The sequence below is a fragment of the Phascolarctos cinereus genome, unplaced genomic scaffold, assembly GCF_003287225.1.
Source record: "Phascolarctos cinereus isolate Bilbo 61053 unplaced genomic scaffold, phaCin_HiC Scaffold_726;HRSCAF=1367, whole genome shotgun sequence".
Classification (NCBI taxonomy): Eukaryota; Metazoa; Chordata; class Mammalia; order Diprotodontia; family Phascolarctidae; genus Phascolarctos; species Phascolarctos cinereus.
In genome coordinates this window covers 319,155,049-319,175,603 of record NW_027556098.1, presented here as the reverse complement: position 1 = coordinate 319,175,603, position 20,555 = coordinate 319,155,049, and the positions used below count along the sequence as shown (strand labels likewise).

At 40.4% G+C, this 20,555-nt stretch overlaps 1 protein-coding gene across 3 annotated transcripts in view; it reads right to left on the bottom strand.

Moving 5' to 3' along the window:
* ACER3 (alkaline ceramidase 3) overlaps positions 1 to 20,555 on the bottom strand; it is a 206,987-nt gene that overhangs the window by 2,627 nt on the left and 183,805 nt on the right. For all 3 annotated transcript variants that reach the window (XM_020989517.2, XM_078156929.1, XM_020989518.2), the window contains 3 exons: positions 20,120 to 20,178; positions 6,394 to 6,495; positions 5,448 to 5,552 (listed from right to left, as the gene is read on the bottom strand). In XM_020989517.2, the coding sequence (XP_020845176.1) occupies positions 5,448 to 5,552; positions 6,394 to 6,495; positions 20,120 to 20,178 (266 nt within the window). The remainder of the gene's footprint in view (positions 1 to 5,447; positions 5,553 to 6,393; positions 6,496 to 20,119; positions 20,179 to 20,555) is intronic.

Here is a 20,555-nt window from a genome sequence, read left to right as displayed (position 1 = left end):
AGACAAAATTAAAAAGGGATTTGTATTTGATCCTAGAGGTCATAGGGGAGCTTACTGAATAGGGGAGGAAGATCAGTTTGGCAGGTGTGTGGAGGATGGGCCAGACAGAGGAGAAACTTGAGGCAGGGAAACTAATTAGAAAGCTGCTGTAATTGTCTAGGTGGGAAGTGCCCTGAACCAGAATAAGGGCGGTGATGGCGCGAATGGAGAGAAGTGTGAGATGGTTATGGAGTGTGGGAGTGTAAGAAAATAAGAATCATTCTCAAGCTGTAAGTCTGGGTACCCAGAAAGATGGATGATGGTGCTCTTGACAGAAATCAATGCAGGGAAGGAGAAACACAGTATTACATGATTATATTTTGTTGTTGTTCAGTCATTTTCAGTCGTGTCTGACTCTTCATGACCCCATTTGGGGTTTTCTTGGCAAAGAGACTGGAGCTGTTTGCCATTTCCTTCTCCAGATGAGGAAACTGAGGCAAACAGGGTGAAGTGACTTGATCACATTACAAAGGTACAAAATCAGCTATTCCTAAAGCACCAATATTTCACTCCTATGTGCTCAAAAAGCTCCAGTGATTTGCTTTAGCTTCTAAGTTAAAATACAAATTCTGTCATTTAAAGCCCTGCATAACTAGGTGTGATTTTATTCACTGCCCTGGGGAGTCTTCATAACCCCAGTGATAAGCACAGGGCCTGGCACAAAGTACACAGTGCTTAATAAATACTTGTCAATTGACTGACTCAAATACCTTCACAATCTGGCCCCAATTTATCTTTCTAGAATGACTTGACATTTCTCTCCCTTATGCACTCTCTGTTTCAATACAATTGGGCACAACTATGCTGTTCTGCATACAGGACATTCCACCTCTGTCTTCAGGCCTCTGGCCAGGCTGCCCTTCATGCTGAGAACACTCTCCTTTCTCACTTTTCTCTCTTGGATTCTCTAGTTCAGCTCAAGGCATGTGTTATTTCCTTCACAAGGTTTTTCCTGATCTCTCAGTTGATGGTATTCTCTTCCACAGATATAACTGTATACGTTTTGGTGTTGATTTCTCTGTGTCCATCCTGCAGGGTGTTTTCTCCAGAAGAACAGAATCACCTAGAGCACAGGGATGTTTGAGTTTGTATCACCAGTGCCCAGAAGGTTGTAAGCCCTTAGTAGATACTGGATGAATTAAAGTGAATTTAAAGGAACAAGTTGCTATGCGAGGTTTGCTGGAAAAGATGAAGAAGGTCATGAGAGTGCTGGAATTGGAGTTAGAAGCCCCCGGTTCTAGTCCAAGTACAGACACAAAGCTGTGTTATTATGGGCAAAGCACTTTACCACTCTGTCTCCTCATCTATAAAAGAGGACAATAAATCCAGATCTTTCTGGGAATGACTTCAAGCTCTTCTCCCCATGTTCTCTCACACCCCATTATGCTACTTTGAAAGTTGGCCCCCATGTTACTGACAATAATTAATTTTTGCAAGAAAACCTTGGTTTCAAGCTATGTTTGTGGGCTGCTCAAAGTAGTGGACTTAAATCTTGCTGCCTAGGTAGAAGTTTACCTAGGAGAAGTTTACCAGAACACTAAGTATAGGGTTACAACAATGGAATCACTGAGAGTGTTTTTCCTATGAATTTAAAGTATAGTTGTTAAAAAATTGTCGAGCTCTACTCTTTAGGGTTGTTTTCAAGAAACTGTCACGGCAAGCTATCAAGTTAAGTGCCCTGAGACTGAATAATCTAGTCTGTGCCCCCAACGAGGGCCTCCAATTATCCTCAAAGAGAGTCTAGTTGTCATTAGCTGTCACTGATGCCTCCAGTGCCATCTCTGAGAAAGAGCCGAGGAAGAAGAGTGCATTTCCCACCTTGGAAACATACAGAAATTGGACTTCATGCAGCAGAGCCCTCTGTACCTCTCTGACGCACAAAACATATGTTGGGGAACTTCAATCTTCAGGATTGGTATCAAAACCCTTTGTGGATTCCCTCATCATCAAGAGCAGTGCTTTGAACCCATTAGGTGCTTAATGTGTGCTTCCTTAACTGAAACTGAATAAAGTCCACCATAAAAATGTTACCAGAATCAGGGCAACCTAACATCTCCTTTGTCTTCCTGTCCATGTTCTTGCTGTGTCCTCTGAATGAGACTATGAACATTCAAGCGTCATGGAAGTGAGATAAACACTCAGCCCTTTCTGTTCCCTCTCTAGAAGGGAATATAAACACTAGCTTTGGGGCCTGGCTTAAGACAAAACAACTTAAGACACAGCAGAGTCAGAGTACCCAGGTGTCCTGACTCTAAAGTCAAGAATCACAGACTCACAACATATCATAGTTTGAGGGATCATAGGATTATAGATTAAGAGACAGAAGTGATGTTAAGATATTTTGCTCAACCACCTTCTTTTACAAATGATGATACCAAGGCCCTGGGGGGAAAAAACTTTCCCAGTAAGTAGCAGAATCAGGATGCTTGTCTTTCTACGGGGGTGCTAGGTGGTACAGTGGATAGAGCGCTGGGCCTGGAGTCAGAAAGACTTATGTTCCTGAGTTCAAATCTGGCCTCAGACATTTACCAGCTGTGTTACCCTGGGCAAATCACTTTACCCTGTTTGCCTCAGTTTCCTCATCTGCAAAATGAGCTGCAAAAGGAAAAGCCAAAACACTTCAGTATTTTTGCCAAGACAACCCCAAATGGAGTCACAAGAATTGGATGAGACTGAACCACAATAAAATTCTTTCCATTGTGCAAGGCTGCTTCTGAGTCATGACCCATACCAATCAGACTTATGTTATCAGTATTCCTGTGTATTGAGTGCAGTCAGTATGCAACGTGGGCTAGAAGGGGAAGGAGTGCTCCCACTGAAGTTTCTGAGGAGGTAATGGTGCTGACCACACAAGGAAGGGGAAGGCTTCTCTCTCCTTCCCTGGGAAAAGAGGATAGGAGAGCTGGAGGAGGTGTTACAACACAGACTATCAGAGCTGAAAGCAGCCTTAGGCTATAGAATTCGAGAACTGGAAAGGATCTTAGTGTTCCTAAAACCAAGCCCTGTCATTTTATGGAGAAGGAAATAGAGGATAGAAAAAGTAAAATGACATGTCCATGGTAAAGCAAGCATGGAGAGGTTATCTTGGTAGACAAGGAGGGGTTAGGGTAGCCAGCTTGGAGACTTCCCATGTGCACTTGGAAATCCTGATCTAGTGTTTGCAGATGTCATTGGCTATGGTCAGTTTTTGAAAATGAGTCAGAAGGTGGCTAATATTAACCAAGGAATGGGGAAGCAAGGGGCTACAGGTGAGGAATGCTGCATATGCTGCCACAACTGTCAGATCTGTTGGCTATTCTTGCTTAATTTTTTTCTTTGCTACAAGAGGTGGCTCACTGGAAGCATGAGGAAAGGCATATCTTGAAATGATTGGGATGTAAAACCAGAAAATATCAATAAGAAATTACAATGACAGAAGAGGAGAAAGTACAAGAAGGGTTAGGAATGCAAATATCCATATTTTACTTTTCAATTTTGAATCCCATTTCAAAGGGGATGGACATAGCTGGGTCATGTAGACATACAGGATGGGGGAACTGAAGTAAGAAAGAGAGGGTAAGAGAAAGTCCTCTAGGTCTGGGGCTTACAGAGCCAAAGAAGAAAGACCTGGATGGGATACTCCATGTGAAGCTGCTACCATTTTAACTAGAAAGTCCCTAAGGCAGAAAAGGTATCTGTGGCCACCAAGAGTATTCTGAGATGCACCAGCTCTTATATAAACTGATTTCAAATGTTTCCTCTATTACGTTCTCCTGGGAAGCTGGGCCTCATCTGTGGAGTATGTGTCAGCACTAATTGACTTTCGGCAGGCAGGAAAACCTTGTTATTGAGACATGGGCTGCTCAAACCAGGAGACTGAAAGAAACTATCTGTTTCCTACTAAGGAGATGTTTACCAGAACACCCTGTTCCATCAAGCACACTGGGGCTATTGAGGCTATTTTTCCTAAGGATCCAAAGGAAAGTTGTCTAAAAAAACAAAAATCTTCTAAATAGGAGTAAAGTAAAAATAAGAGTGAGAATGTTTTAAAAATAAAGATTTTAAGATTAATTAGAACTTTTGAAATAGCTAAAAACTTATCCCCCAAAATAAATTATTTACATTAACAGAATAATTAATTTATTAATAAAATAGTTCATATTTGTATAGTGTTTTATAAAGCTTTTTGTAGAAATTCCATGAGGCAAACAATATAAGTCTTGCTACCCTGTTCTAAACAGGCTCAGTGCTAAGTCCTTGGGATAAAAAGAAAGGCTAAAACTGTCCTTATCCTCAGGGAGTTTGCATTCTGATTAGGGGAGACAATATTTAAATAACTAGGTACGTACAAGATACATACAGAAGAGATGAAAGTCAGCCTTGGAGGGGAAGGCTGTAGCAGATGGGAAGTCTGGAAAGGCCTTCCTGCAAAAGGTATCATTGAAGCTGAGTCTTCAAGGAAGCCTGGGATTCCAAGAGACAGAGGCGAGAAGGGAGAGCCTTTCAGGCGTGGAAGACACCCAGTACAAAGGTATGCAGATGGGAGATGGAGCGTGAGAAGCAGCAAGCAGACTAGTTTGGGTGGACAGCAGAAGATGTAGAGGGAGGCAGAATGTAAGAAGGCTAGAAACTGGGCTCTAAGGGACAAGGTCGTGAAAGGCTTTAAATTTCAAACAAAAGGATCTATCCTAGAGGTAACAGGGAACCACTGGAGTTTACTGAGTAGGGTGTGGGGTGAGCTGGCCAGACTTCAGTTTCAGCAAATGAGTTGTGAGCCTGGAAGGATGGTGGCATCCTCTCCAGCAGAAAGGAAGTCTGCGAGAGTAAGGGTTTGGGGGGAAGGATAAGAGGATAGAGCTACTGAATCAATAAGATGCTAAGTAAGACCTTTTAAGTTTGCTTCTTTGCCCAGAGCTGGTTTTAAGGAAAACTGTGGAGCAGATGAAGTACTTACTACCTTTCCCTTCTCCCTTTCAGTGCTTTCATTTTCTCTTCTCCTGATCAGTTCAATTCCCTCCCAAATACTTGGTTTGGTTCATATCATAGTCAGAGTGCCCCAGCTAGGTCTGCCATCCCATCTAGGTTCAGATTTTTAAGCCAGCCTACATTCAGCAACTGCTAATCTTTTCCCCGCTTCTTAGGTCCTCATTTATGCTAGGAATAATCAGATTCTCTAATTCACATGAGGATATTAAAGGAAAGCTGAATGGCCAGCCCTGACCAGGTAATCCAAATCAATCAATCCATACTATGCATCTACTTCCATGTGTTGCACTTGGCTTGAGGATCCAAAGCTCTGTTCCATATATCCTGGCTCTCAAGGGGTTTGTAGTATAACATAGAGGAAATACACCCACACCCACATCCAACTTTACTACATTGGCTATGGTTTCCCCTCTTTCCTCCTCCCACAAATTTCTATTTCATACCTGAAAAGGATGTGAAGATAAGAGCCAAGGCCAGTAAGAATGTGCCACCAAGCATGTAACTGTGTAAAAACACCCACAAAAGGTGGAACCTTTGTTCGAAAGCTCCTGTGAGGAGGAAAAATAGAACAAACCAATTATAACCACAAAAATATGCAATTATAGCACCTGCTGATACAGTCCTGGGGACTACCAAGCATGTGTTTTTCATGCATAGCAAAGAATATAATTATTCAGAATAAATAAATTCTTGAATAAATATTCAGGACTTTTGACACATTCTTTGTTCATGCCCCATTTAAAACCATCTCCTGGTTGAGAAATGCACTGTTGGTCTTATTCAATAGGTAACACAACTAAAGTAAAATGAGGCAGGATATTATGAATTCATGGGAGTAAGGCTTCATATTCCCTCAGCTACCTTTGTATTCTTCAGCTGGGATCTTAATTTTATGACCAAACTACATATAATATTGACTAGAAACTGGAAGCCTGAGTTTGCATTTTATCTCCAGCACATTCCAACTCTGTGATGCCAGGCAGGTCACTTTCTAGGGCCCCAGACTCCTCCTGTGCACAACGGGAAGCACTAATATTTACAGCACTGATACCTCCAGCTGGTTGTGATCACCCCCAAACTTTAGCCGACATTGAAATCAGAATTGTCCCTCTGTTCTTCTATTATTAAAATAGTGCTTTGGTCTGCTACCATATTTTTCCAGTAGATTTAGAGTAAAACTTTTAAATTATATTCAAAATGTGACAAATAGGTAGGTCAAAAATGTATACACTGCATGACAATCAGGTTTCTTTAGTGCTCTGAGGCTTCCAAAGCACTTTTATCAAATCAGCTCTGTGAGGCAGAGGATACATACATGTAATATTTAAAATTACACATCATTTTATATTTGCCATGCTTCTGGAAAAAAATGTAATTGTTTTTTCTTACCTCAGTGACTCACAAAAGATGTTGTCTACATTCCAAAGGAAAAATCCCATTAAAAATATGCCTAAGGATGTATAACCCAGTCCTCTAAGCCATGGATATACCCTATGAAGAAAAGGAAAAGCAAAATCAAATTCAGTCAAATCCACTGCTCAAAACTCTTTTAGTATCTCTCTGCCTTCTTCGGGATAAAGTGCTTAGCTTGGCATTTAAGGCCTTCTGCAATCTGGAGTCAACTTATTTTTACAGCCTTATCCCCATGGCTCTTCCCCTCATACTCTGTGTACACAGAGATCTCTTCCCCCCCCCCAATCCACAGTGCACACACTGACAGACTGATCTTCCAATAACTTCCAACATAATTGTGATCATGTCATTTTCCTGCTCCATCTTCTTGGCCACATCCATACCAGCTCTCAGTTTCTCTGCTGATTCCCTAGAAGTTTTCATTTAAATCATCATGCCATTAACAACTAGGGATCTGGCCATCCTCCCTGAATGAAACTTGGATTCCTCCCCTGGAACCACCTTGGGCTCTGACAGGTAAGCTTTGACCTTACCAGGCTTCCATGCCACTTCCTGGATGTCTTCACACTGTACGCCCTCTCCCTCCAACCTTTCTAGCTCCCTTTAATATACTGTCTTCCTCCATTAGAATGTATGCTCTATGAAGGCAAGGACTGTCTTGCTTACTTGCATTTTTATTGCTTTTATTACTTGCACTTAGCATAGTGTCTAGTACATAGTAAGTACTTAAATGCTTTATATATCCGCTCAAAAATCTTTCACAATTGCCTACTGGATGTAGTCCAAACTCCTTTGCCTGACAATCAAGGCTTTCTACAACTTGGCTCTAATTAATGAAATCAATAGCTTTTCAATAAGATAACAAAATCCAGCAGACAATAATAAAAAGGGGAACCTCATTCAAAATAACTCCAAAATGGGCAAAGCCAAGATGGCAGACTAGAGACAGCCACCCAGCCGAATTTTCCCAACATTCCCCTCCAAACAACTTTAAAATAATGCCTCAAATCAAACTTTAGAACAGAAAAGCAAACAAAAAGTTGGGGTGAGGTATTTTTCTGGCTGAAGAAAACTTAAAAGTTCAGCAGGAGAAGTCTGTAACAGTGTGGGAAGAGGGGAATCATCTGATGGAGTTCTGTCTGGACACACACATGGTGGTGGCAACAGCAGCAGCAGCAGCAGCAGTAGTTTCAGAAGCCCTAAGCTTAAAAATGGTGAGGGGGTCAGACGACTATTCAGAAAGAGTTTACAGGGGACCTTTGCTGGCACTGGGTACAACTGGCATTGACTGGCAACTCTATTATCCATACACAGTTCTGGGTCACAGTTCTAGGGTGGAGAGCAGTCAGTCACAAGGTAGCAGGAGCCCTGGTCACAGTACCAAGGCAGAAAAGAATGCTAGTGCATGCAGCTGCAGGGGCCCACGGGCCCAGAGTGCAGACCAGTGGCCACACCTCTCCCAGGATCACTCACCCAGCAAAAATGAGTATAATCCTTTAGGGGAAAAAGTAGATACTTAATGAAATAAAGGACTGTAAAGCAATACTGATGACAAGACCAAAGCTGAATAGAAAATTTGACATACAAATGGGACTCAAGAGAAGTATAAAAAAGGTAAATATTAAAGAGTGATCATAAGGGACTCAAAGTCAAACTGTTTACATTCCTAATGGGAAGATGACACATGTAACTCCTAAGAAGTTTATCATTATTAGGGTAGTTAAAAGGAGTTTACATAAACAGAGGGCATGGGTGTAAGTTGATTATGTTGGAATAATTTCTCCAAAAAACGAAGGGGTGAGAAAGAGGGATGCACTGGGAGAAAGGGGAAGAGAGAAGTAGAATGGGGAAAATTTTCTCACATAAAAGAGGCATGCAAAGAAGAACATTTACAGTGAAAGGGAAGATGGAAGAGGGGGTAGTAGGCAACGCTTAAACCTTACTCTCATCAGAACTGGCTCAAAGAGACAATAACATACATATTCAGTTGGGTATAGAAATGTAACCCACCCAATATGGAAATTGGAGGGGAAAGGGATAAGAGAAAGGGAGGAGGTACAAGAGAGAGAAAAGGGAAATATACACTTAATAATCATAACTATGAATATGAATGGAATGAGCTCACCCAATAAAACGAAAGCAGATAGCACAATGGACCAGAAACCAGAATCCAATAATATGTTATTTATAAGAGACAGACTTGACAGAAAGATACATACACAGAGTTAAAATAAAGGGCTGGAGCAGAGTCTATTTATATACTTCAGCTGAAGTAAAAAAGGCAGGGGTAGCAATCATGATCTCAGATAAAGCAAAAGCAAAAATACATGAAATTAAAAGGACAAAATCAGGGCAACTACATTTTGCTAAAAGGTACCGCAGTCAATGAAGTAATATAAAAAAAAATTTATAGCAAGTTTCTCTGATAAAGACCTCATTTCTCAAATATATACTGGGTATAGAACTGAGTCAAATTGATAAAAATAAGAGCCATTCACCAATTGATAAATGGTCAAAGGATATTAGCAAGTAGTTTTCAGAAGCAGAAATCAGAGCTAACTGTAATCATGTGAAAAATATTCTAAATCACTACTGATTAGGAAATGTAAGTTAAGCTGAAGTACTGCCTCATACCAATCAGAAATGACAAACACTGGAGGGGATGAGGGAAAAATAGGTACGCTAGTGAACTGACGTTGGGGTAGTGAACTGGTCCAATGATCTGGAGAAGAACTGGAACTAGGTCCAAAGGGTTATAAAACTGCACACCCTTTGACCCAGCAATACCACCATTAGGTTTGCATCCTACGAGATCAAAGAAAAAGGCAAAGGACCTATATGTACAAAAATATTTTTATCAGCTCTTTTTGTGGTGGTAAAGAATTAGAAATGGAGGGGATGCTCCTTAAGTCAAGAAGGGCTGAATAAGTTGTGGCATATAATTGTGATGAAGTACTATCATGCCATAAGAAATGATGAGGGGGTGGCTTCAGAAAAACATATTAAGACCCATATAAACTGATGCGAAGTGAAGTGAGAAGAACAGGAAATCATTGTGTATAACACCAGCAAGGCTGTAATGATAATCAACTGTGAAAGACTTGACTACTCTGATCAATACAGTGATCCAAGACAATTCCAAAGGACCCATGGTGAAAAAAGGTGTCTCCCTCCAGAGAAAGAACTGATAAACTCTGAATGTAAATTGGAGTATAATTTTCTTACTTTTTAATTTTTCTTGCTTTTAAAAAAATATGGCTAATGTAGAAATATGTTTTGCATGATTTCACATGTAAAACTGTTATACTGCTTGCCTTCTCAGTGGGTAGGGAAGAGGATGGAAGGGAGGGAAAGATTTTGGAACTCAAAATTTAAAAAGAAAGTGATAAAAATAACTAAATAAAATTTTTAAAATAGAGTGAAGAAGACCAGAGTTCGAATCCTATCTCAGAAATTACTAGCTATGTGAGCTTTCCCTCATCTGTAAAATGGGAATAATACAGCTCTTACCTCATATGATTAATATGAAGATTAAACAAGAATATATGTGCATACGTAAATTAAATTAATATAATATATATATACATATATATACACACACACGCTTAAATAACTACAAAATGAATAAAATATTTGGGAGTAAAGTAACTAAAGCATACTCAATACTTGTATGGATTTTAAAAGATATTTATAATAAAATACTTGTAGTAAAAATTACAAAATGTTCCTCAAAGAAATAAAGAACAACTTAAATAGCTGCAGGAGTATCCAATATAATTTATATGACAATACTACTAAAGTTAATTCACAGATTTAATGATGCACTAATCAAAATACCAAAAGAATGCTTTACAGAGTTAGGTAAAATAAGAACAAAGTTCATTTAAAGGAACAAAACATCCAGAATATCAAAGCAAATAATAGGGGGGAAATGTAGCAATGAAGGGAGAATAGCACTTCCAGACCTCAAACTATATCCTAAAGCAGCAATTGTTAAAACCATTTGGAAGTGGTCAGATCAAGGAAAAGTAGATCAATGGAATAGACTAGACAAGAAAGAATCAGAAATAATGTATTCCAATAAACTAGTGTTTGATAAACCTGAAAGCATAAATTACCTATGAAAAAAACTCTGTATTTGATAAGAACCATTGGGAAAACTAGAAAGCAGTTTGGCAGAAATGAGGGTTAGATCAACATCCTATACAATATTCCACAACAAGTTGAAAATGGATACATGATTATAGTGTAAAAATATTTTAAAAAGAGATAATATATTTTTTATAGTCATGGGTAGAGGATGAATTTTTTTTTGTGGGGGGGCTAGGCAATGGGGATAAGTGACTTGCCCAGGGTCACAAAGCTAGTAAGTGTCAAGAGTCTGAGGCCAGATTTGAACTCCGGTCTTCCTGACTCAAAGGCTGGAGCTCTATCCATTGCGCCACCTAGCTGCCCCTAGAGGGTGAATTCTTAACCTAACAAGGATAAAGGTAATTACAAAAGATAAAAAGGATGACTGATTACATGAAGTTGAAAAGCTTTTACATAAAATTAAAACATCTAGGATAAAGGAAACAAGTAATGGAGAAAAAAAATCTTCCTATAAAATATTTCTGATAAGGTTTGATATTCAAGATATACAGACAACAGAAATGACAAGTTACAGTAGCATTTATATAGCGCTTAAAGGTTTGTAAAGCACTTTAAAAATATAATTTCATTTGGTCCTTATGACAATCCTGGAAGGTAGGTGCTGTTATTATCCTCATTTTACAGATGACGGAACTGAGGCAGACAGAGGTTAAGTGACTTGCGCAGGATCAGATAGCTAGGTAATAATCTGAAATCAGATTCAAACTCAGGTCTTCCTGATTCTAAGTCTACTGTATCACCCAGCTGCCATAATGCCAAACTCATTAGGAAATGCCATTTCCTAGTAAGAATTACAACCTATTAAGAACCAAATGAAAGAATGAGTTAAATCATTAGTAAGAGAAATGTAAATCAACAACTCTGAGGTTCCATCTCACACCCAGTACGTTGTTAAAGATTACAAAAGACACGAATGGTCAATGTTGGAGAGGTTGCAGAAGGACAATTACAGCAACCCACTGTTGGTGGAGCTGTGAATTTGCCCAATCATTCTGGAAAACAATTTGGAATTATATGAAGAGTCTCAAGGCCACATGTGGTGCTCTAGGTCCTCAAGTGAAGCGCTTTGAGAACAGATCCCCTTAATAAAAGGATTTATTCTTAAAATTTGTACTCAGTCAAAAAGCTGCACCCAAGGACCTAGAAGGCTTAAGGTTGCAGGTTCCCCACCCCTAGGCTAGAACATCATGCTGAATCTAATTAGAAGATATTCAATAGGGATAAATAAATGTAAAATCTTATACTTGTTTTAAAAAAATAACTTCTAGGAATAGGTACTGTGTATCGTCTATGTTGGACCCTGTTTAGAGCACTGTATTAATTTCTGGGCACTACCATTTAAGAACACAGAGATGTTAATGGGTGTCCAGAAGGGCAACCGTGATGGTAAAGGATCTTGAATCATGATGTCTGAGGAAAAGTTGAAGGATTTGGGGCATGTTTAGCTTGGAAAAATGAAGACTGCAGGAGGATGGCAGCTATCTTCAAGCATTTGGAGACCTGTCATGCGGAGGAAGATTAGATTTGTTCTGGTCAGTCCCAGAGGACAGAACCAAGAGCAGTGGGTACAAACTGCAAAGAGGCAAGTCCAGCTTGGCATCTGGGCACACTTCCTAACAACTCACGGGGTCTAGAAGTGGAGGGGCTTCTTCTGGAGGCGGGGAGCTCCTCTTCCTTAGAAGTCTGTAAGCAGAGGTGGGAGAACCATGTGTTGGGGGTATCACAGTGGGGGTTTTTTGGGATGTGGCTCCTGAGCTTCCTTCCAACTCCAATTCTGTGATTCAGTGATCTGAGGCCAGGAAGAACACTTTCAGTTCAGGGAGCAGGGAAGGTAAATGGAGGAAATGGTACATAAACTGGGCCCTGAAGGAAAAATTAAATGGGTAGAGATAAGGAGATAATTCCAGGCCTGGGGATGATCTATGAAAGTGCATGGGGCCAGTAAAGGCAGGGTGAGATCAAGGAACAGTTAATAGTCAGGCTGTGGATAGACTGTAGAAGGGAATTACTGTGAAGTAAGACTCAAAGGGAAGATTGCAGCCAGGCTGTGGAAGGCTTCCTCTGCTAGGGTAAGGAGTCTGCACTTTATCCTGTACGTAACAGAACTATTGAACGCTACAGTTAGGAAGGGACCCTAAAGGCCACTTATACCTTTTACAATATCCTCAACATGTAGTTCAGTCTCCAGTGAGAAAGAACTCACCACTTCCCATTTCACTTTCGGACATAAGTTGGTAGGAAGCTTTTCCTTAGCATGAATGTAAATCTGGTTCTTTTCATCTTTCATTCATTGCTATTATTTTTGCTCTTTGGCGAAAAGCAGAACAAGTTATTACTTAGAACACAGGATGACTGTGTTGAAAGGGGCCTTAGAAGACATCCAGGCCAATTTATCAATCTTGCAGATGAGAAAATTGAGCACCAAAGCCTTAGTTAAGGATACACAGCTAGCAGAGCTAAGACTTGAATCTAGACCCCTTCAGAACTCCCTGACCTTGAATGGCTAGATCCAAAGAGGTCATTAATAATTTGATATCCACTCGGAAGTAAATCTGTAGTGGAGTCCTCCAGAGATCTGTGCATGGCTTTGTGATATTCAACATTTTAAAAAAATCAGTGACCTGGATAAAGTCATAAAGGGTATGCTTGTCAAATTTTTACACGACACAAAGCTGGGAGAGAGAACAGACTAAATGAAAGTCAGAATCCAAAAAAAAATCTTGATGAGTAAGTTGAACTGAATAAAATTTGATTTAATAAACTCAATTCAACAGCATTTGTTAGGTAGCTACTATGTGTCAGACACTGTGCTAAGGGCTGGGGATACAAAAATAGGCAAAAGTCAGGTAAAAAGACCCTGCCCTCAAAGAGCTTACATTCCAATGTGGGGAGAGGGAAAATTATATGCAAACAAATACATACAAAGCAAGCTATATTCAGGATAAATAGGGAAGATGAAAGTTAGTCGAGTTATCACCAAATGCGGGCCTTCTCCAAGTCTCTGCCCTGGGTCCTCTTCTTTTCTTTCTACGACTTGGATTAAGGCTCAGACAGTACATTGATCATATTTGCAGAGGACACAAAGCTGGCAAGGATAACTAACACACTAGATGACAAGACAGAGTCAAGATTTGAGAAGATCTTCACAGGTTAGAGCACCATCACTTTCTCCCTTAATGGTCCCATCAGTTTCCATAGGTTCAACTCAATGACTCCTAAATCCATATGTCAAGTTCTAATCTCTCAAATCAACTCCAGTTCTGCTTACGTAACTGTTGCTACCTTATGCTGCAAAGAGAGCACTAGGTTTAGAGTCTGGAAGATATGAGGTGGGTGACTCTGAGTAAGTGACTTTACCTCTCTTAGCCTCAGTTTCCCCATCTTTCAAATGAGGGGGTTGGACCTGATGGTCTCCAAGGCTCTTTCTAGCTCTAAACCCATGATTCATGCCCATCATGATCTATGATTCCATGGTCCCTTCTTTCCACTCATACCTTAGTGCATTACTCTCTTAGTTCAGGTCCTCCTCTCATCTAGATTATTGTGCAGTCCCTAATTGGTCTCCCTGCCAGTCCAGTCCATCCTGCAACTGCTGCCAAAGTGATCTTCCTTAAATGCAAGCCTGACCATGTGACTCCACTGCTCCATTAATTCTAGCAGCTTCCCTATTATCTCTAGGATTAACTAGAATTCCTCTGTTCAGCTCTTAAAGCCCCTAGACATGGTCCCACCTGTCTTTCCAGCCTAACTGGACCTGGCTGTCTCTGTGAGTCAGCCACACCAGCTCCTTTTCTCTCCCTCACACTCCACTGCTCATTTCTGTGCTGGTGTGTTGGCCATCCCCTAAGCCTGGAAGGCCTTGCCCCCTTCTTTTCATGTCATTTCATCTTCCTTTAAGACCTGTGTCTTAAAGCAGAAGGACCATCTTCTGCATGAAGGTTTTCTTGATCTCCCCGAATTCTCCCTCCCAAACTACTTTGTATATAATGACTTTTCATTTATTTGTCCTTATTCACTTTATATGTATGAAGTATGTTGTTACACATGTATTTGTTATGTCTACCCTGTTGCAATGTAAATTCATCATGAACAGAGTTTCCATTCTTTGTACTTGTATCTCCAGTGCTGACTACAATGCCTGGCACATAGTAGGTACTTAATACTTGTTGACTGACTGCTGAACACTTCCAACTAAATGCCCCATCAGCATCTCAAAACTCAATTCATATAAAACAGAATTGACTATATTGCTCCCAAATCTCCTCCTCCTCCACACTTCCCCATCTCTGTTGTGGATACCACTATCCTTCCAGTCACCTAAGTTTACAACGCTGGAGGCATGCTCAACTCATTCCCCTCTCTCCCTCACTTGCTCTGCCTTGCTGATTCTACCTCCACTCCCCTGTCTTCAGTCACACAGCTTCTGCCCTCTTGCAGGCCTTCATTACCTCTTGCCTAGACTATATCAATAACCTCCTAATTGGTCTCCCTACTTATAGTCTCTCTCTTCTCCAATTTCATTAAGTTATCAAACTGATACCTACAAAACACAGATCTGACTTTTTCATTACCCTAGTCAAAAATCTTTAAGTGCTTGCTAATGCCTTTAGGATACAATGCAAACTCCTCAGCCAGGCATTTAAAGCTTTGCACAATGTGCCTCACACCTATCTTTGCAGTCTGATTTTCTATTACTCCCTTTCATGTACTGTCTATTCCAAATGGGCTTTCTGGGTGTTCTTCCTATTTGACAATTCAGCTCCTGCTGTCTCTGTTGTGCCTTGAAACACTGCAGAACATGTGCCAATGCCTGGAATATCCCTTTGTGTCTTGGAATCACTTGGTTTCTTCTAGACCTAGCTGTAGAGCCACCTCCTCTAGGAAGCCTCCCCCCTTCCCAGCTAATAATACTCTCCCTTATTTCAATTACTTTGCATTATACCTTGTATTTACTGTGTTTTGTGAAGAATGAAAGTTCCTTGAAGTCAGGGACTGTCCTCCTCGGCTTTTGTTTTTTTATCCCCAGTGCCCTGGGGGCCTAAGAAATTTCTGTTGTTGGATAATTGTAATATCTTTAAAAAGTCAACTTCACAAAGAGATTCTGTTGAATAGTATCTGAAAAGGATCTAGGGCTTTTAGTAGAATATGCACTCAATATAAATCAACAGTGTGATACAGCAACCAAAAAAGCTAATGCAATCTCAGGATGCATTAAGAGAAGTATATTATCCAATTCTAGAGAGGTGATGGACAACTAGGTGGCACAATGGATAGAGTACTGGGCCTGGAGTCAGGAAGACTCATCTTCCTGAGTTCAAATCTGGCCTCAGGCACTTACTAGCTGTGTGATCCCAGAGCAAGTCACTTAATCCTGTTTGCCTCAGTTTCCTCATCTGTAAAATAAGCTGGAGAAGGAAATGGCAAACCACATCAGTATCTCTGCCAAGAAAACCCCAAATGGGATCACAAAGAGTCAGACATAACGGAAACAACAACAACAACAACAACAGAGAGGTGACAGTTTAATTGCATTCTCTTCTTATCAGCCTACATGTGGAATATTGTGTTTCACTCAGGCAAGAAGGATATCGATAAACTGGAAAGGGCTTAGAGCACATCAGCTAAGATGCTGCAGAGCCCTAAATTCATGTGAAATGAAGAGAGAAAGAAAGTGGAAAGAAAGAACTAGAGATACTTAGAGATTTAGGGAAGATATAGGTAACTTTCATCAGGTATTTAAAAGGCTATCTTTTTAAATGGAAGACAAATGATCAACCTTATTCTAGTTGGCCCCAAAAGGCAAACACGCAAATTTGGGCTTGAGTTGAGAAGAGCCCTCTTAACCACTGCAACCTTCCCGAAGTGAGATGGCCTGCCTTGGGAGGTGGCGAGTGTCCCCTCCACCAGGTCCTGAAGTGGAGGCTGGGAGACAATTTATTGGATATGATGTGAAGGGGATTCTATCTCAGGTATGAGTTGGACTAGAGGGCTGCTAAGGTCCTTTCCAACTTTAAAATTATATGACTTTGGGGAACGGGCAATTGGATTTTCTAACAATAAAAACATGCATTTATAAAAACCCATATTAAAAAGTTGTTTTCATTTATGCCACACTATGTGCTGCATCCCTTCCAAGTATAAAACTTTTGGTTCTGTGAGTAAAAGTCAGAAGTGTGCATTGTGTGGGAAGCCCTGTGGTTGGTATAGGGGCTAGAAAGACAGTTATGAAACAGACTTTGCTCTCAAAGATGTAAAATATAATGGGAAAAAGTACAAACACACCAATACCTATAATATGGGTGAGATGAATCTTGGTAGGTTTAACCAAAGGGATACAAGAAATCTGAGGAGGGAGAGATTACTTTCAAGGAATGGTTAGGGAAGGCTTCATGGAGGCACATTCTTGAAGGAAGGGAAGGTTTTCAAAAGATGGATAAAAAGTCTGCCGGGGGAGGAAGAGCCCATTCCAAGGAATAATGGATAGCACTGAGTAAAGGAATATAAAAAGAAAGCTGGATGAGAACAGGGGAAAGAGAGGTATGGGAAAACAGTATGAGATAAGTTAACCTTCATCTTCCACACAGGACTCAGCATCAGGGCCTCATAAATATCAGGCACTCAATACTTGTTGAATGAATATGTGTCTATGTATAAATCCTCAGATTTCAGAAAGTAAAGCTTTATTTCAAGATCAAAGTACAAATTGGAAATTTGTATAAAATACTGCCTAAATATTTGATGGTATGATAGGAAATGTGATGGAAATAAGGAAGTCATTCTAATTCAGGAGTGGGGATCCTGTGGCCTTGAGGCCATGTGTGGCTCTCTAGGTCTTCAAGTACTGCCCTCTGACTGAATATTTGTTCTGTGAAGTTTGGATTCAGTTAAAGGGCCGCACTTGAGGCCCTAGAGGGCCACACGTGGCCTTGAGGCTGCAGCTTCCCCACCCCTGTATTATATTTCTCTGACAGCTCAGAGTTTGTAGAGCCTCATGAAGGGCAACGTTCGGTGTCAAATCCTTATCACTTCTAGTCAATGTCCTGATCTCTGTACGCCAGGGTTCTCAAAGATGTGTAAAGTGACTCCCAAGGTTTGGGACTCTGAATATCTTTTCCTCAGTGCTGTAGGTCTGGGGTGGGGAAGAATAGGTTTCCTATTTTTTCCCAAGTTGTTCCAACCATATTTTTAGAATGAAAAATAAAAAGAGAAACATTGTCTAAGACATAGACAAACTTAGACATAAGCAGAGTAATGGGATTACTGGATAAAGATCATAATGCAAGTCCTTGCGAGATGACAGGGTAGAACAGACAGACAAATGATTGCAAATCAGATGATCTAAGCTTGTGTTCCAACTCTATCACTATTTAGACATGATCTTGGGCAGGTCACTTCAGTTTTTTCAACTGTAAAATGGGGAGAGAAATTCTTTTAATCCCTACCTTCCCTGGTGGTTGTTATTGCAAACCATTGTTATTATTCAATAGGGGAGAAAACTAAGACAAGCCCAGGAGAAGAGAAGAGATTTGCTCAACATCATGCTGAGAAAGGAGCAGAATTAGAACGAGAAGCTCTATCTTCTCCTTAGTTACTGCTTTCTTTGAAAAAAATTATTGATATATTTACATAATATATAAAAAGCAGGAAAAAATCTACAAATCTAATCAATACATGGAAAAGGTATAAAAATATTAGCTATTATCATGAAGAAAGCAGCATTTATTAAGCATTTACTATGTGCCACATACTGTGCTAAGCACTTTACAAATATTATCTCATTTGATTCTCACAACAACCACAGGAGGGAAATACTATTATTATCCCCATTTTACAGTTGAGGAAACTGAGGCAGATAGCAGTTGAGTGCCCACGCTCACACAACTAGTAAGTTATGAGGCTGGATTTGAACTTAGGCCTTCCTGACTCTAGGTGAGGTGCTCTATTCACTGAACCACCTACAGTCTTGTTACGTCAGAAGATAGAGTGCAGAAAGTTAAGAACAGTGAAAGGAAAGAAGTGGAAACACCAACTACAGATGATCTCTCAAGGAGTTTAGCCACAAAAACTAGGAGAGATATAGGATGGCAGCTATTGGAATGGAGGGGTCATTTGAAGGGTTTTTGTGCATGGAGGAGACATGGTCATGTTTGTAGGCACTAGGGAAGCAGCCATAGACAGGGAGAGATTGAAGATAAGTGGGAGTAGAGGGGGGTAGAGGGGATAATCCGCTGGAGAAGATGAGATGGAATGGGATCCCTCTGCAGGTAGAGGGATTTGCCTTGGTGAGAAGGGCCAGCTCTTCATGTGAGACAGGGGTGAAGGAGGGGATGGAGGGGGAAGTCGTTTGTACAATGTGAGATGAAGACAAGCCCTCAGTTCTTACAATTTGTCAAGATCCCCTTTCAATTGTTTGTCGGTTATCATTTCCAACCTCTTTGTATTATACCAAGCTGAAAATCCATAGCAGGTTTACACGATTACTATGTTAAAATTCGCTAGTTTTCCTAGGATTTTAAAAATTTGGAAAAATACAGAAAAAGTCATTGGCTCCTTAAAAATTCCCTCCCTTCTCTCTTCAAAGCCTTTAGAATTCCAAGCTTTGGCAGTCAACCTACTGAACATCACTGGGAGCTGAGTCCTCAAGGAAGCCAAGAGGCAAAGACAAGAAGGAGAGCACTGTGGGCATGGAAGAGAAAAGGTAAATGTTGGTGCCTTCCCTCTGAGACAACCTCAGTGTATACCTTCACATACACTTTGTGTATATTTTGCATGGATGGAGTTGTTTGCTTGGTGTCTTTCCCATTAGAACATGAGCTCCCTGAAGGCAAAACTGTTTTTATCTTTCTCTGCATCCCCACCACTTAGCCCAGTGCCTCACACATATTTAATAAATGCTTATTGACTTGAGATGGAGTGTTGTGTGTGAAGAACAAGAAGTAAGCCAGTGTTACTGGGTCATCAAGTATAGGAAAGTGTAAGAAGACTACAGAAGGAAGAAGAGGCCAGGTTGTAAAGGGCCAAACAAAGGATTTTACATCAGATCTTCGAGGTGACTGGAAGCTGCTGGAGTTTACTGAATGGTGGAGTATCATGGTCAGACTGGCACTCTAGGGATCTTACTTTGGCAGCCAAGTGAGGATGCCAGAAAATTCTGAAAGGTTACTAGAGGTGTATTTGGTGAGAGCTAGGTTCAAGCCAGCTCTGCCTCTCATTAGCTGTGGGCTTATGGGCAAGTCACTATCCTCTCTGAGACTTAGTTCCCCCATCCATAAAAAGAAAGGTCCTTTTCTAGCTATAGCACTCTATATGCCAAACCCCTCGAACTATCCTGTGTTCTAAGGTTGCTGGTAGGCAGATACACATAGCAGGTACATTTGTTAAACAAATGCCCCTCCCCTTTTTAGCATTGCTGTAGTCCTCAAGAACAATTCATGACGTTCACTGTTGAATTAAAAAAGAAAAATTGTTAAAGAGCAGTCTCATATACAAGATCATACACAACTGTCACACTTCAGTCTGCCTAGCAATGTAGTGCTGATGTAAGACTCACCATGTAACAATATAAATAGACCGCAGTACTAGAGTAAAAACCAACAGTCCATACATGACCTGGAAGAGAAAGAAAATGCAATGTTAGTATAGCCTTTAACAGATTTTTTAAAAAAGGAACTTTTTTCACCTACTAAGAAAAAATTCACACTGGATTTGAACTTGTTTTACCTCCTCTACCACTAAAACCAAAAAAATGAAATAGTTTTTCCTTCCCCAGAAACCTAAAAACCAGACGTTTGCTCCCCCACTGATCTATTAGTCAGTCAATAAATATTTATAAGAGCCAGACACCGTGCTTAAGCACTGGAGATTGTATTAGGGGACTGATAGGAAGAATTAATATGAGAAATCATATGTCAGTTTGATGACATTCACCTGTAATTTAAAGCACTTGGACTTCATTCAATATTTGCTTAAATGTGAAAAGGCTAGAA